The sequence below is a fragment of the Schistocerca serialis genome, chromosome 10 (assembly GCF_023864345.2).
Source record: "Schistocerca serialis cubense isolate TAMUIC-IGC-003099 chromosome 10, iqSchSeri2.2, whole genome shotgun sequence".
Taxonomy (NCBI): domain Eukaryota; kingdom Metazoa; phylum Arthropoda; class Insecta; order Orthoptera; family Acrididae; genus Schistocerca; species Schistocerca serialis.
Genome location: NC_064647.1, coordinates 243,065,595 through 243,080,339, shown reverse-complemented (window position 1 = coordinate 243,080,339; position 14,745 = coordinate 243,065,595). Strand labels below are relative to the sequence as shown.

General features: G+C 44.4%; 1 protein-coding gene across 1 annotated transcript in view; it reads left to right on the top strand.

The window, feature by feature from the left end:
• LOC126425285 (uncharacterized) overlaps nt 1-14,745 on the top strand; it is a 75,042-nt gene that overhangs the window by 40,062 nt on the left and 20,235 nt on the right. Inside the window, exon 2 of the mRNA XM_050088257.1 lies at nt 8,654-9,162. Within this exon, the coding sequence (XP_049944214.1) occupies nt 8,671-9,162 (492 nt within the window). The 5' untranslated portion in view covers nt 8,654-8,670. The remainder of the gene's footprint in view (nt 1-8,653; nt 9,163-14,745) is intronic.

Sequence of the window (14,745 nt, the reverse complement as noted above, 5' to 3'; positions counted from 1 at the left end):
ATACTGTAGACTCAGCAGTATTTCGCTTGTAATGCGGCAACTACCTATCCCAGCCGCTAGACGACGAAACCAGCCAAAACTTTTAATACGAGGGCTATCCACAAAGTACATTACGTTTTGGAATTAAAAATAAATAAAGTATTGGACATTTTTTTTATTATATACAGATGAAAACCACACTAAATACTACTTTTCTACATAGTTGCCATTTAAATTAAGGCACTTATCGTAGCGATGGACGAGCTTGGAAATTCCTTCGTCGTAAAATTCGGTCGCCTGCGCCTTCAACCACGCAATGACTGTCTTTTGGGACAGAAAAGGTGTGATATTTGTGGATTTCTTGGAATGAGGCACTGCAATAAACTCTCAAAGGTATTGCCAAACTCTGCACAACCTCAGAAGAGCAATACAAAACAAGCGCAGGGGAAAGTTGGGCTCAAAGATCTTGCTGATTCACGACAACGCCCGGGCCCACACGGCAAATGCCACTCGTGAAGTTCTCGAATCTTTTAAGTGGGAGTTGTTTCCTCATCCGCCGTACAGTCCCGACCTGGCACCGAGCGACTTCCACTTATTCCCAGCAATGAAGAAGTGGTTGGCTATGCAGCGTTTTGATGACGACGGACAGCTTCAAGAAGAGGTAACCGCGTGGTAGAAGGCGCAGGCGGCCGAATTTTACGACGAAGGAATTTCCAAGCTCGTCCATCGCTACGATAAGTGCATTAATTTAAATGGCAAGTATGTAGAAAAGTAGTATTTAAGTGTGGCTTTCATCTATATATAATAAAAAAATTCCAACACTTTATTTATTTTTAATTCCAAAACGTAATGTACTTTGTGGATAGCCCTCGTATTTCAACTCTGAGTCGGAGGGTACGTAGTCGAGGGCCACCTCACTTCATTCATTTTCTATTTGAAAGCCCGAAGAGCATGATCATCTTTTCTTTGATACCAAGGGAATTGTACACAAAGAATTCGTCTCATCCAACCGAACAGTGAATTCCGCGTACTAATGCGATGTTTTGCGACGGTTCCGTGAAAACGTGCAGTGACAACAGCCCGAACTTTGGCGTCAAGGGAACTGGCTGCCGCATCACGACAACGGGTCCTGTCACACATCGTTGCTCACCCGGACCTTTTTGGCAAAAAGACAACATGGCGGCTGTACCCCACCCACCGTACTCGCCAGATTTGCCACCTTGAGACTTCGCGCTATTCCCAAAACTGAAACTCAATTTGAAAGGCCCTCGGTTCGACACTCTAGAGAGGATTCAAGAAGAATCGCTAGCAGTGATAAACACACTCAAAGAACAGGACTTCCAGAAAACGTTTGATCAGTGGCAGAAGCGATGGGACCGGTGTGTACGCGCGGATGGGAACTACTTCGAGGCTGAGGGTGACCCTTAGTCCAAAGGTAAGGCTTTCCACAGATGGCAGCACCAGTCCCGAAAATTTTGGATAGCACCTTGCATTGTAAAATGTTCTTACCATTTGAATGCCCTCCCTTGGATTTTGTTAAATTAATCACAGTATAAAGTGTTCATTTATTTATTTATTTTACTAAATCAATTGAATACAGCAGTAATTTGCACAAATATTTCACTTTTTTAGCTTAAGAAAAGTGTCCCGAAATATCCTGGTTTATGATTCACAAATTATGGCCATTTTTAGTTAATTTTAGAGAAACGTCCCAGTTTGCTAGGAACAAATTCTGGCAACTCTAGTTATCGCAGAACAGCATCGCCTCACTCAGTCTTCCTGGTCGTTGTTCTTCGATTACATCTGCAAGACGCCTCAGTTGTTGACTGTAAACGCCAGCAGTGATGGTTACACCTCGGGGAAGCTGTTTGTAATACGCTGAACCACTAGCTTAGCTGCATAGCATTATTTTTAATGGGTGAGAGCAGGTCTTTGTGCTTGGAGTTGCTGCTTCGTTTATGCTCAACCATTCCTTTCTTTCCCTTATGTTAGGATAAAAACACCATTTTTTGTCACCAGTAACGATATAGGACACGAATGGTCAATGTTGTTCATGAGCCAGTTAATGACGAGCAAGCAGAGGTGCACATTAGGGCTCCCACTGATTTTTGTGATTTTGGCTCATAACATGCGGTACCCATACATCCGATTTTTGAACCTTCCCCACTGCTTGCAGATGTCGCACGTTGGTGGAATGATTACAGTGCACTACATTTTCCAGGGGGAAAAGATTTAGAATGCTCTGCAGTAAAAGAGTGCGAATAGCTTGCTGGCCACAATTTTCGGCGGAGTCGGTGGAATGAGGATTGAGACAGTGGTTTCCCTTTTCCTACCAAAATCTTTTACAGATGAGCATATTAGCCTGTTTTGTGCCGCGACAGCAGCATTCTTCAGCTGTTTCTCTTCTTTTCCCTGTTACAGCGTGGTCTGCTGCTTATATAAGACGAATTCCAGGGGTCAGTACAGTTTTGGGAGTTTATTTAGATACAACAACAACAAAAGTTTTGCGTCACCTTGGTTCCGAGAGTTCCGGGACCTGTACAGAAAATTGGGATAAAGATCAACATAAACACCATTCCTGTCCTTTTCATTGCTCATGAAAACCACACATTGCATGTTGTACCACCATACAGCGAGACCTTAAGAGGTGGTGGTCCAGATTGCTGTTCACACTGGTGCCTCTAGTACCCAGAAGCACGCCCTCTTACATTGACGCTTGCCTGTATTCATCGTGGCGTACCATCCACAAGTTCATCAAAGCCCTATTGGTCCAGATTGTCCCACTCCTCGACGGCGATTCGGCGTGGATCACTCAGCGTGGTTGGTGGGTCACGTCGTCCATAAACAGCCCTTTTCAATGTTCATAGAACATGCTGGCCACTCTAGTCGAGCGATGTAGTTATCCGGAAGGAAGTCATTCGCAAGATGTGCACGTCTACATCTACATCCATACTCCGCAAGCCACCTGACGGTGTGTGGCGGAGGGTACCCTGAGTACCTCTCTCGGTTCTCCCTTCTATTCCAGTCTCGTATTGTTCGTGGAAAGAAGGATTGTCGGTATGCTTCTGTGTGGGCTCTAATCTCCTCATGGTCCCTTCGCGAGATATACGTAGGAGGGAGCAATATACTGCTGGACTCTTCGGTGAAGGTATGTTCTCGAAACTTTAACAAAAGCCCGTACCGAGCTACTGAGCGTCTCTCCTGTAGAGTCTTCCACTGGAGTTTATCTATCATCTCCGTAACGCTTTCGCGATTACTAAATGATCCTGTAACGAAGCGCGCTGCTCTCCGTTGGATCTTCTCTATCTCTTCTATCAACCCTATCTGGTACGGATCCCACACTGCTGAGCAGTATTCAAGCAGTGGGCGAACGAGTGTACTGTAACCTACTTCCTTTGTTTTCGGATTGCATATCCTTAGGATTCTTCCAATGAATCTCAGTCTGGCATCTGCTTTACCGACGATCAACTTTATATGATCATTCCATTTTAAATCACTCCTAATGCGTACTCCCAGATAACTTATGGAATTAACTGCTTCCAGTTGCTGACCTGCTATTTTGTAGCTAAATGATAAGGGATCTATCTTTCTATGTATTCGCAGCACATTACACTTGTCTACATTGAGATTCAATTGCCATTCCCTGAACCATGCGTCAATTCGCTGCAGATCCTCCTGCATTTCAGTACAATTTTCCATTGTTACAACCTCTCGATACACCACAGCATCATCTGCAAAAAGCCTCAGTGAACTTCCGATGTCATCCACCAGGTCATTTATGTATATTGTGAACAGCAACGGTCGCATGACACTCCCCTGTGGCACACCTGAAATCACACTTACTTCGGAAGACTTCTCTCCATTGAGAATGGCATGCTGCGTTCTGTTATCTAGGAACTCCTAAATCCAATCACACAATTGGTCTGATAGTCCATATGCTCGTCAAGAAACACGGCATTTACCTGGGAACCCGTGTCTATGGCCCTCTGAGTCTCGTGGACGAATAGCGCGAGCTGGGTTTCACACGACCGTCTTTTTCGAAACCCATGCTGATTCCTACAGAGTAGATTTCTAGTCTCCAGAAAAGTCATTATACTCGAACATAATACGTGTTCCAAAATTCTACCACTGATCGACGTTAGAGATATAGGTCTATAGTTCTGCACACCTGTTCGATGTCCCTCCTTGAAAACGGGGATGACCTGTGCCCTTTTCCAATCCTTTGGAACGCTACGCTCTTCTAGAGACCTATGGTACACCGCTGCAAGAAGGGGGGCAAGTTCCTTCGCGTACTCTGTGTAAAATCGGACTGGTATCCCATCAGGTCCAGGGGCCTTTCTTCTTTTGAGCGATTTTAATTATTTCTCTATCCCTCTGTCGTCTATTTCGATATCCACCATTTTGTCATCTGTGCGACAATCTAGAGAAGGAACTACAGTGCAGTCTTCCTCTGTGAAACGGCTTTGGAAAAAGACATTTAGTATTTCGGCCTTTAGTCTGTCATCCTCTGTTTCTTTACCATTTTGGTCACAGAGTGTCTGGACATTTTGTTTTGATCCACCTACCGCTTTGACATAAGACCAACATTTCTTAGGATTTTCTGACAAGTCCTTGAAGACGAATGCCTCACCAATATGCTGCCAATATGGTTGCACTATTGGTTGGAGGATGGCATTCACGTATCGTACAGCCGTTACGGCGCCTTCCATGACCACCAGCGGCGTACGTGGGCCCCACATAATGCCACCTCCATCTTGCTGCACTCGCTGGACAGTGTGTCTCAGGCGTTCAGCCTGACCGGGTTGCCTCCGAACACGTCTCCGACGATTGTCTAGTTGAAGGCATATGTGACACTCATCGGTGAAGAGAACGTGATGCCAATCCTGAGTGGTCAATTCGGCATGTTGCTGGACCCATCTGTACCACGCTGCATGGTGTCGTGGTTGCAAAGATGGACCTCGCCATGGACGTCTGGAGTGAAGTTGCGCATCATGCAGCCTATTGCGGCACAGTTTGAGTCGTAACACGATTTCCTGTGGCTGCACGAAAAGCATTATTCAACATGGTGGCGTTGATGTCAGGGTTCCTCCGAGCCATAATCCGTAGGTAGCGGTCATCCACTGCAGTAGTAGCCGTTGGGCGGCCTGAGCGAGGCATGTATCTCCTCCATGTCCGAACAACATCGCTTTGGTTCACTCCGAGATGCTTGGACCCTTCCCTTGTTGAGAACTCTTCCTGGAACAAAGTAACAATGCGGACGCGATCGAACTGCGGTATTGACCATCTAGGCATGGCTGAAGTGCAGACAATATGAGCTGTGGAATGACTGGAACTGATGGGCTGTCGGACTCCGTCCGTCTTATAGGCGCTGCTCATGCACGGTTGTTTACATCTCTGGGCGGGTTTAGTGACTTCTCTGAACTGTCATAGGGACTGTGTCTGTGATACAATGTCCACAGTCAACGTCTATGTTCAGGAGTTCTGGGAACCGGGCTGATTCAAAACTCTTTTTGATGTGTGTATTTCGACACATTGACATACTTACATACTTTGACACATATAAGCAACAAATAATTACTCATAACATAAGGTTAAAACAAGAACGTATCCCGTTCAACGAAAGTTCATTTTACACTACTTTATGTTCGCCAAAGAATGCAGCAAGACCAAAGAATTTCGTATGACAAAATAATTTTTTGAAAGATAGTTAAGCCACCAGGTGGCACTATCGAATAATATCGGCGTCAAGACAGCCGGTATATGTGTGAAGTGCCCATTAAACAGAGACGGCGCCTCATAAAGTTCTATTGGTGAAAAAATGACGATCGTTTGGTGACTTCAGAACCCTTGCAATTACCCCAGAAATGTTGTCATGTGCTCACTAACTGTCAAACCTAGATTTACGCTTCATTCTGGATATAAAGCGCATGTTTTACCTGCGTAAGTACTGTAAATTTGAACCACCGGATCTCGGTAACAGATAATGATAGCGAAAAAAGTTTCGAAGGTCCTCGAGATCATCTTCAGAACATATGGTAAAAATTTCGAAGGTCTGTCGTGGACATAAATTATAGAAGTGGTCATCTCCGCAATTGGTACTTTTCGGGATTCTCTCAGGAACCGCCCACGAACAAGTCGTGTTTTCATAGGCCACCCGAGGCCCACATTAGGCGACAACTATTGCAAAAGAATCAACCAATTCGTTCAGTTTGCCTTGGCTTGAGGAAATGCGTAATGTTTAATTTTTGACTGTGTACTGTATGATAGTTTCAGTATGCCCGTTCTTCCGATAACCATACGAATGGTCGCTAGGCCAAGGACTATCCAAAACACTTGACGCCTTATCTTCGTGGTGAATAAAACCCGAGAGATAACCCACTGAAAAATCGCATTTTCGCAAACAACACATGTTAGTACCGTGCACTCTCGTGCATAGACCAATAACCTTGGAAAAGCATACGTGCGAAAAATTGAGCAGTACATTCGCTACGCAGTTAATTTTTTTGTTATTACAACTCTGAAGGCTTTGAGACTGTCATAACTTACGCAATATAAAATGGAAGTCTTTACTCATAATTATCATCATTTCACTAATCACTGCAACGGTGAACACGCATCTGCAGACCACAGCTGTACGAGCCTGCTAATGAGGGGAATGTGGTGCCTCCCAGTAGTTTGTGCCTACGTTCAGCAAGTCAGCCATTGTCTCATACCACTTTTCTTATTGGACGGCGTTTCCACTTCTGCGTTGCTTTACTCAACTTTTTGTGGTTTTCTGTCTTACCTGCGGACTTACAACCCGTGTCGAGTTTGTTGCTGATAGCAGGGGCAGTCGGCCCGTGAATGCAACGTGTTCGCCTCTACCTGGATAGAATACTACCCGTAGGGGCACAACCCCATTCACGAGAGCAACCAGCTGAGCAGTGTATAGTGTCAAATACGACTTCTAAGATTTAAAATTCAGCGCAATTTTCGAAATGCTTAGTTATCATGCTACTTCATCCTCCGGAAGTCAGTTGTGAAATCTGGAAACTGATATACCTTCGAAGACAAAAAAAAAAAAAAAAAAAAAAAAAAAAAAACCTACCACGCAGGAATTATGTAACTGGGATCGAAATCGATAGATGTGATGTACATGAACGGACAAACAAGTGATTACAATTTCGGAAAAACTGGATGACTTATTCAAGAGAACGAGTTTCACGAACTGAGCAAGTCAATAACGCGTTGGTCCACCTTTGGCCCTTACGCAACAAGTTATTTGGTTTGCCATTGATTGACAAGAGTTGTTGGATGTCTCCTGAGGGATATCACGCCAAATTCTGTCCAATTGGAGTGTTAAGATCGTCAAAATGTCGAGCTAGATGGAGGGCCTTGCTCTAAATACCTCAGACTTTCTCAGCTGGTGAGAGATCCAGTAACCTTTTTGGCCAAGGCAGGGTTTGGCATTATCTTGCTGAAATGTAAACCCGGGGTGGCTTGCCATGAAGACCAATGTAACAGGGCATAGAATATCGTCGACGTACCAATGTGCTGTAGTGGTGCCGCGGATGACAACCAAAGGGGTCCTGGCACCCTAGATCACCAGTGCTTGTTGTCAGGCCGTATGGGGGGTGGCAGTTAGGCTGGTATCCCAACAGAGCATCTTCAGACACGTCTTCACTGGTCATCATGGAAGAATTCGCTGAAGCACTCATCACCGAATACAATTCTGCCCCATTCAGTGAGGGTCCAGCCAGAAGGCGCGCCAGATAGTGGTGGGATACCAGTCTGACTGTCGCCCGACAACCAGTGCTGATGGTCTGCAGCGCCTTTTCATCTCAGAGCAGGAACTCTTTAGTTATCATCCGCAGCACCATTCCAGCGCAGTGGTACGTCGACGATATTCTACGCCTAGTTTTGTTGCCTTTCATGGAAAGCCATTCTGGGTTCAGCAAGATAATGCCCGCGCACACACAGCGACAGTTTCTAGTGCTTGTCTTCGTGCTTGCCAAACCCTACCTTGGCCAACAAGGTCGCCTGATCTCTCCCGAAATGAGAACGTTCTGAGCATTATCGGCAGAACACTAAAATCATCTCGAGATTTTGACAGTCTAACGCACCAGTTGGGCAGAATTTGGTACAATATCGTTCAGGAGGACACCCGACAACTCTGTCAATCAATGGCAAGCCGAATCACTGCGTGCATAAAGGCCAGAGGTTGACCAACGTGTTATTGACTTGCACTGTTTGTGAGGTTCTCTCTCTCTTGGATAAAATCCCAATTTTTTATGAAACTGTAATCATTTGTTTGTAGACTTGTGCTTCAAGTCCATAGATTTCCGTTCAATTCGCATAATTTCTTCGTAGTTTAGAGTGTGTGCAAAAATATAAATGCTTCTACAGTTTTTTTGGAAGAAGTTCATTACCTCCAGAAATTCCGCCCACACCCTCCTCCCATGGCATGGAAGATATCACGTGAGAAGCATGTGAGGTGACTTTTGCATGATCGATGGTATCTGAACTCTTGCTGCTTCCCATATCTCCAAGGATTTTACATTAATTCGATCTATTCTTTCTGTGTGAAAACTTTGACAATCGTTACTGTGTACCTAGAATCAGTCCGAGAGTTCGAATGGGCTGCTGACATCTGGACCATTCAATGCCCTCTCATTACGATGTGTTTGGTTTCCAGGAGTGCCTGCTGCTGCAATGCGTCCCCGAGTGCAAACTTGCTTGCTTCTCCTCGTCGGGGTGCTGACCAGTCCCGGCAGAGGGGGAACGATTGGCAACAGGAACGACCGTATATACTTTGACAGTGCGGTTGGCGCAGATCCTTCAGGTGAGGACCCACACGTGAATCATCCACTTTGGAAGACCAGGCCCGAAAGCTCCCACCTGCAAAATGTTCGGGCCAGCAGTCCAGGAGTTGGAGGAGTGGAGCACTCCAGGTTCACACTGGAGCAGGCACCCACCACCAGTGCACTGCTGCAGACCTCTCCTGGGTGGGCCCAGCAGCTGGGGAACACAGAACCACCAATGGTGTACAAGCCCCTGCTAGACGAAGATCAGCTCGTTGCATTCGAACTCAACAAGTTGAAGACGACCCTGCCGCCACCAACCAGCCTTTCTGGAGAGGCAACTACTCCTGTTGCTGTAGCAGTGTCCGACCAGCCTGAAGGCGATGCGGATATCTCGTCGCAGGTGAGCAGACATTGCAATAAGACATTGCATACTCAATGGAGTATGATTACGGGCTCAATCTTCTATTCACTAATCCAGCTCGTAATTGTTGTTGTTGTTGTGGTCTTCAGCCCTGAGACAGGTTTGATGCAGCTGTCCATGCTACTCTATCCTGTGCAAGCTTCTTCATCTCCCAGTACCTACTGCAGCCTACATCCTTCTGAATCTGCTTAGTGTATTCATCTCTTGGTCTCCCACTACGATTTTTACCCTCCACACTGCCCTCCAATACTAAATTTGTGATCCCTCGATGTCTCCGAACATGTCCTAGTCAAGTTGTGCCATAAGCTCCTCTTCTCCCCAATTCTATTCAATACCTCCTCATTAGTTATGTGATCTACCCATCTAATCTTCAGCATTCTTCTGTAGCACCACATTTCGAAAGCTTCTATTCTCTTCTTGTCCAAACTATTTATCGTCCATGTTTCACTTCCATATATGGCTACACTCCATACAACTACTTTCAGAAACGACTTCCTGACACCTAAATCTATACTCGATGTTAACAAATTTCTCTTCTTCAGAAACCCTTTCCTTGCCATTGCCACTCTACATTTTATACCCTCTCTACTTCGACCATCATCAGTTATTTTGCTCCCCAAATAGCAAAACTCCTATACTACTTTAAGTGTCTCATTTCCTAATCTAATTCCCTCAGCATCACCCGACTTAATTCGACTACATTCCAGTATTCTCGTTTTGCTTTTGTTGATGTTCATCTTATACCCTCCTTCCAAGACACTGTCCATTCCGTTCAACTGCGCTTCCAAGTCCTTTGCTGTCTCTGACAGAATTACAATGTCATCGGCGAACCTCAAAGTTTTTATTTCTTCTCCATGGATTTTAATACCTACTCCGAACTTTTCTTTTGTTTCCTTTCCTCGTAATTGTTATGATTTGTAATAAACCCAATACTAAAAACGGCAGCTGCTAACAAATGTGAGTATTATCAAACCATCAGTTAAATTAAGTCATGTTAGCGAAATACTGACAGGAATATTATAAACTGAAAAATCGATGAGCTTGAAGAAACTGTTGTGGGGTGGGATCAGCTTGGGTTCTAAAGATTTACTGGAACACACAATGCATTGCCTTGCTGATCCTATAACTTATCGAAAGATATAAACTAAAAAACGATAAACCTATGCTTATGGGATCTGTACATGCAGAAAAAACTTTTGACAAAGTTTACTTGACTACACTCTCTGAGTTTCTGAAGTTGTCAGCGATGAAATACCTGGAAAGGGAGGTTATCGACAACTTGTGCTGGAATCAAACTGAAGTTATAAAGACTCAGACAATATGAGGCATTAGTTGAGAAGGACGTGAGAATGGTTTGGATCCTAGTCCATCCATTATTCAGTCTGTACATTGAGCAAGGAGTAATCGAAACCAAACAGAGATTTGAAATGACCATCAGAGATCAAGGAGAAGTGAAATTTTTGAGGTTTGTCAATGGCTTTGTCAGCCTGTTAGAGACGACAAAGGACTTGGAAGAGCAGTTTACTGGAATGTGTAGCGTAATGAAAAGAGGTTATAAGATGAATATAAACAACATGAAAACAAGGCTAATGGAATGTAGCCTAATCAAATCATGCGATGTTCGGAGAGTTATATTTAGAAATGAGACCCTGTAGCAAAATAACTGACAGTGGTAGAGGCAAAGATTATGCAAAATGTAAAATAATAATGGCAAGAATAGCTTTTCTGAAAAAGAGAAATATTATTATTTTTTATTTTTCACGTCTACTTCCGTAGGACAGAACTGAGAGGCAAATCTCGATGGACATGTAACGAGTCAGTTGTTAACGTGGAATACACGTTTGTCAGCAGTAGGCGAGTAAGTTAACGTGGCAACTAAATTTCCGTACCGTTAACCAGCCTTTACACCACATGTAGATTTTCTTTTTTTTAAATTTCAGTTCAAGGGATAAGCCAGGCGAAGCAAGTGTACTTCCGTTTTCTTCGTCATAATTAAAGTTTTGCAGTATACTCTGCTACTTTTGTTAATGCTGTTTCAGAATCCGTACTAGATTTAGTAAAAAATCGTAAAACGTAAAGGTGAGTAAGAACCAAACATGATGAATAAGAGATGATGAAACGAATTTTGCAGGTGTAATACTTTTTGGGGAATCGTCTTAACAATGACATGCTTTCATACTTAACAATTACAGGTGCTACTCGTTTATTAAGGTCCGATCGGTGGGGAAATTGAAACCACAGTGAAAGTAAAAAATGTTTTATTTGCAGCAGTTAGCTACACTTTCCAGGTACTTTTCTACATAGTCGCCGCTCCAATGTAAGACATGTGTTGTGGCGTTGTACCAACTTTCCCATACACTCGCCAAAGAAGGCAGCAACCTGTGCTTTCCGCCAGTTCTCTAAACTGGTCTGCATCTCGCTGTCTGTGCCAAAATATTGTCTTCGTAGGCAGCGGTTCATGTGAGCAGAGTTGAAACTCAGACGGAGCCAGTTATGGGCTGTATTGTGGGTGAAAACGCTGCAGCAGCATCTTCACTGCCCCTGCAGAGTGCGGCCGAGAATTGTCACGAAGACGGACACGGAGGACAGTGACGTCACGTGGGGTGCATTACGTCAGGCGGAATCTCTCGCCGGGCCTCTTAATGGAAATGTCGTGTGGCTAGGGCCTCCCGTCGGGTAGACCGTTCGCCTGGTGCAGGTCTTTCGATTTGACGCCACTTCGGCGACCTGCGCGTCGATGGGGATGAAATGATGATGATTAGGACAACACAACACCCAGTCCCTGAGCGGAGAAAATTTCCGACCCAGCCGGGAATCGAACCCGGGCCCTTAGGATTGACAGTCTGTCACTCTGACCACTCAGCTACCGGGGCGGACCCTCTTAGTAAACAAATAGGCCTCGCACGTTGTCTACCAGTTCCGCGTGGATGGTAAAGCAGATGCACAACGTAGCGAAACTGGGGATGCCGCTGAAGAAAAAAATAATCCTAGCGCTTTTTCTACGACAGACAGCAGGGACTGTAAATTTAATGCTTCAGTCGCTGTTTGTTACGCTTCTTCCTGGCCCAATATTAAAATGATAACAGTTATGTTATTAGGGACGAGTTTCGAGTCGCCACATACCTACACGTACAAGCTAAATTCCTTTGTCTGCAGTTTTTTTTTTAATCATAGCACTATTGCAATTTTATTGTGGAGCTTGTCGCCTAAATTTCGGCTATTAGTCACTGAGAGAAAAAAAAAATCTTTCATAAAACCTACACTGATGGGGAATATTTTCGCATTGTGCAGGATGACAATCATCGGAAAACATTTGGCAACATGCTGCATATCGTGATCAGGGAACCTCCACAAGTGCTCTCGATTAGGCCACTTAACAGCTAATTGACGCAGTGTGAAAGCAGACACTATAGAAGAATCTCTTACGATGCTGTAGCCGCTTGGTGTAAGTGGAACTGGTAGCAGAAGTCGGCAGCACGGGAGGTACAAATACATGGATCAAAGAAATTTCATGAAAAAAATGGAAGGGGTCCTATTCCGATTCCCTGTCCAGTTGGAGATTTTTCTCCACTCGGGCACTGGGTGTTGTGTTGCCCTTTTCTTCGGATCGTCATTACTGAACGATAATCGCCTCATGGGGTCACGTGACAAGTCTAAGCCCATGTAGCTTTGTCCTGGGGTATCGTTTTGTCAAGAGTTGATATGGATGCATGGGCGCGTCCCGAAAGCCAATTGTACCTAATAAAAAAAAAGATAAAGGAAAAAAAGGCTTCTTGTGAAACCGTTCGTAGTACCGCGGTCACATGCAACGTCTGTGAAGCTTAAGCGTTTCCAGAGCTAATTCAAGGCGGGGGAAAAAAATGACCGGCAGTGCGTGATCACGGTGCTACGGGCGATTTCACGAGAAGCGTTTCCAGACAGTTCCAAACAGCGTTACACCCGACGTCGTGTCCAGTTCTTAAACAAAGGCACAGGTCAGACCCGTCTACAAGAAGGGTAGAAGAAGTGATACACAAAACTACCGTCCAGTATCCTCGACATCGGTTTGTTGTAGAATCTTAGAACATATTCTGAGCTCGAACATAATGAGGTATCTTGAACAGAATGACCTGCTCAGTGCCAGCCAACATGGATTTCGAAAACACCGATATTGTGAAACCCACCTCACACTTTTCTCACATGAGACACTGAAGGCTTTGGATCGAGGCAGTCAGGTAGACGCTGTATTTCTTGATTCCCAAAAATCATTTGATTCAGCGCCACACTTACGCATACTGTCAAAAGTACGATCATATGAGGTATCAAGTGAAATTTGTGTCTGGGCTGAGGGTTTTCTCGTACCGAGGATACACGGCGGGTATGTTCCAGGGAAGTATGTTGGGACCCTTGCTGTTCACGTTGCATCTGTTACAGATAATACTGATAGTAAAATCATGTCTTTTGCATATGATGTAGTTATGTGTAACGAAGTGCTATCTGAGAAAAGCTTCATAAGTATTCAGTCAGATTCTGATAAGATTTCAACATGGTGCAGAGATTGGCGACTTACTCTAAATGTTCAGAAATGTAAAATTTTGCACTTCACAAAACGAAAAAACGTAGTATCCCATAACAGCTATGAGTCACTGTCGGAATCGGCCAAGTCATATGAATAACTGGAGGTAACACTTTGTAGGGATATGAAATGGAATGACCACAGTGGTTCAGTTGTGGGTAAGGAAGGTGGCAGACTTCGGTTTATTGGTAGAATACTGGGGAACTGCGATCAGTCTACAAAGGAAATTGCTTACAAATCACCCGTGTCACCGGTTCTGCAATATTGCTGAAGTGTTTGGGACCGGTACCAGAGAGGACTAATGGGGGATATGGCACGTATACAGAGAAGGGCTGCACGAATGGTCACAGGGTTGTTTGATGTGTGGGAGAGTGGCACAGAGATACTGGGGCAACTCAAACTCTTCCAGACAGAATTTAACTATCCCGAGAAAGTTTTAAGCACCGGCTTTAAGTGATTACTCTACGATATACTACAACCCCCTACGTATCGCTCACATAGGGACTGTGAGGATAAGATTGGAATAATTACTGCACGGACAGAGCCATTCAGACATTCTTCCCGTGCTGTGTATGTGCATGGAACAGGAAGAAACCCTAATAACTGGTACAAGGGGATGTATCCTCTGCCATGCACCTCACTGTGGTTTTCAGAGTATAGATGTAAATGTAAAACCGATGTCAAAAGTGTGTTCTGGCTAACAGTGATTATTTTGAAGACCAGTAAATGTATTTTATTTGTAATTCTTGTTTCGTTCGTTTTGTGAGATAATTCACAGAACTTCTCAGACGCATCTTGTAGAATAATATGCTTCTAGAAACTAACAACCGAATTCAAAAACATCAAGAGATCTTAAGAGCGTAGTTGCCCCGCTCAGTAGTAAACAAAAATACAGAGATGGTAATATTTTAAGACGGGCTTACTTTTAACTGACGTTGATGAATTTCGCCGTGAGCTAAGTAAAACTAACAGAGGGGTAAGCCAGTGCGACTGCTTGCCATGTAGGA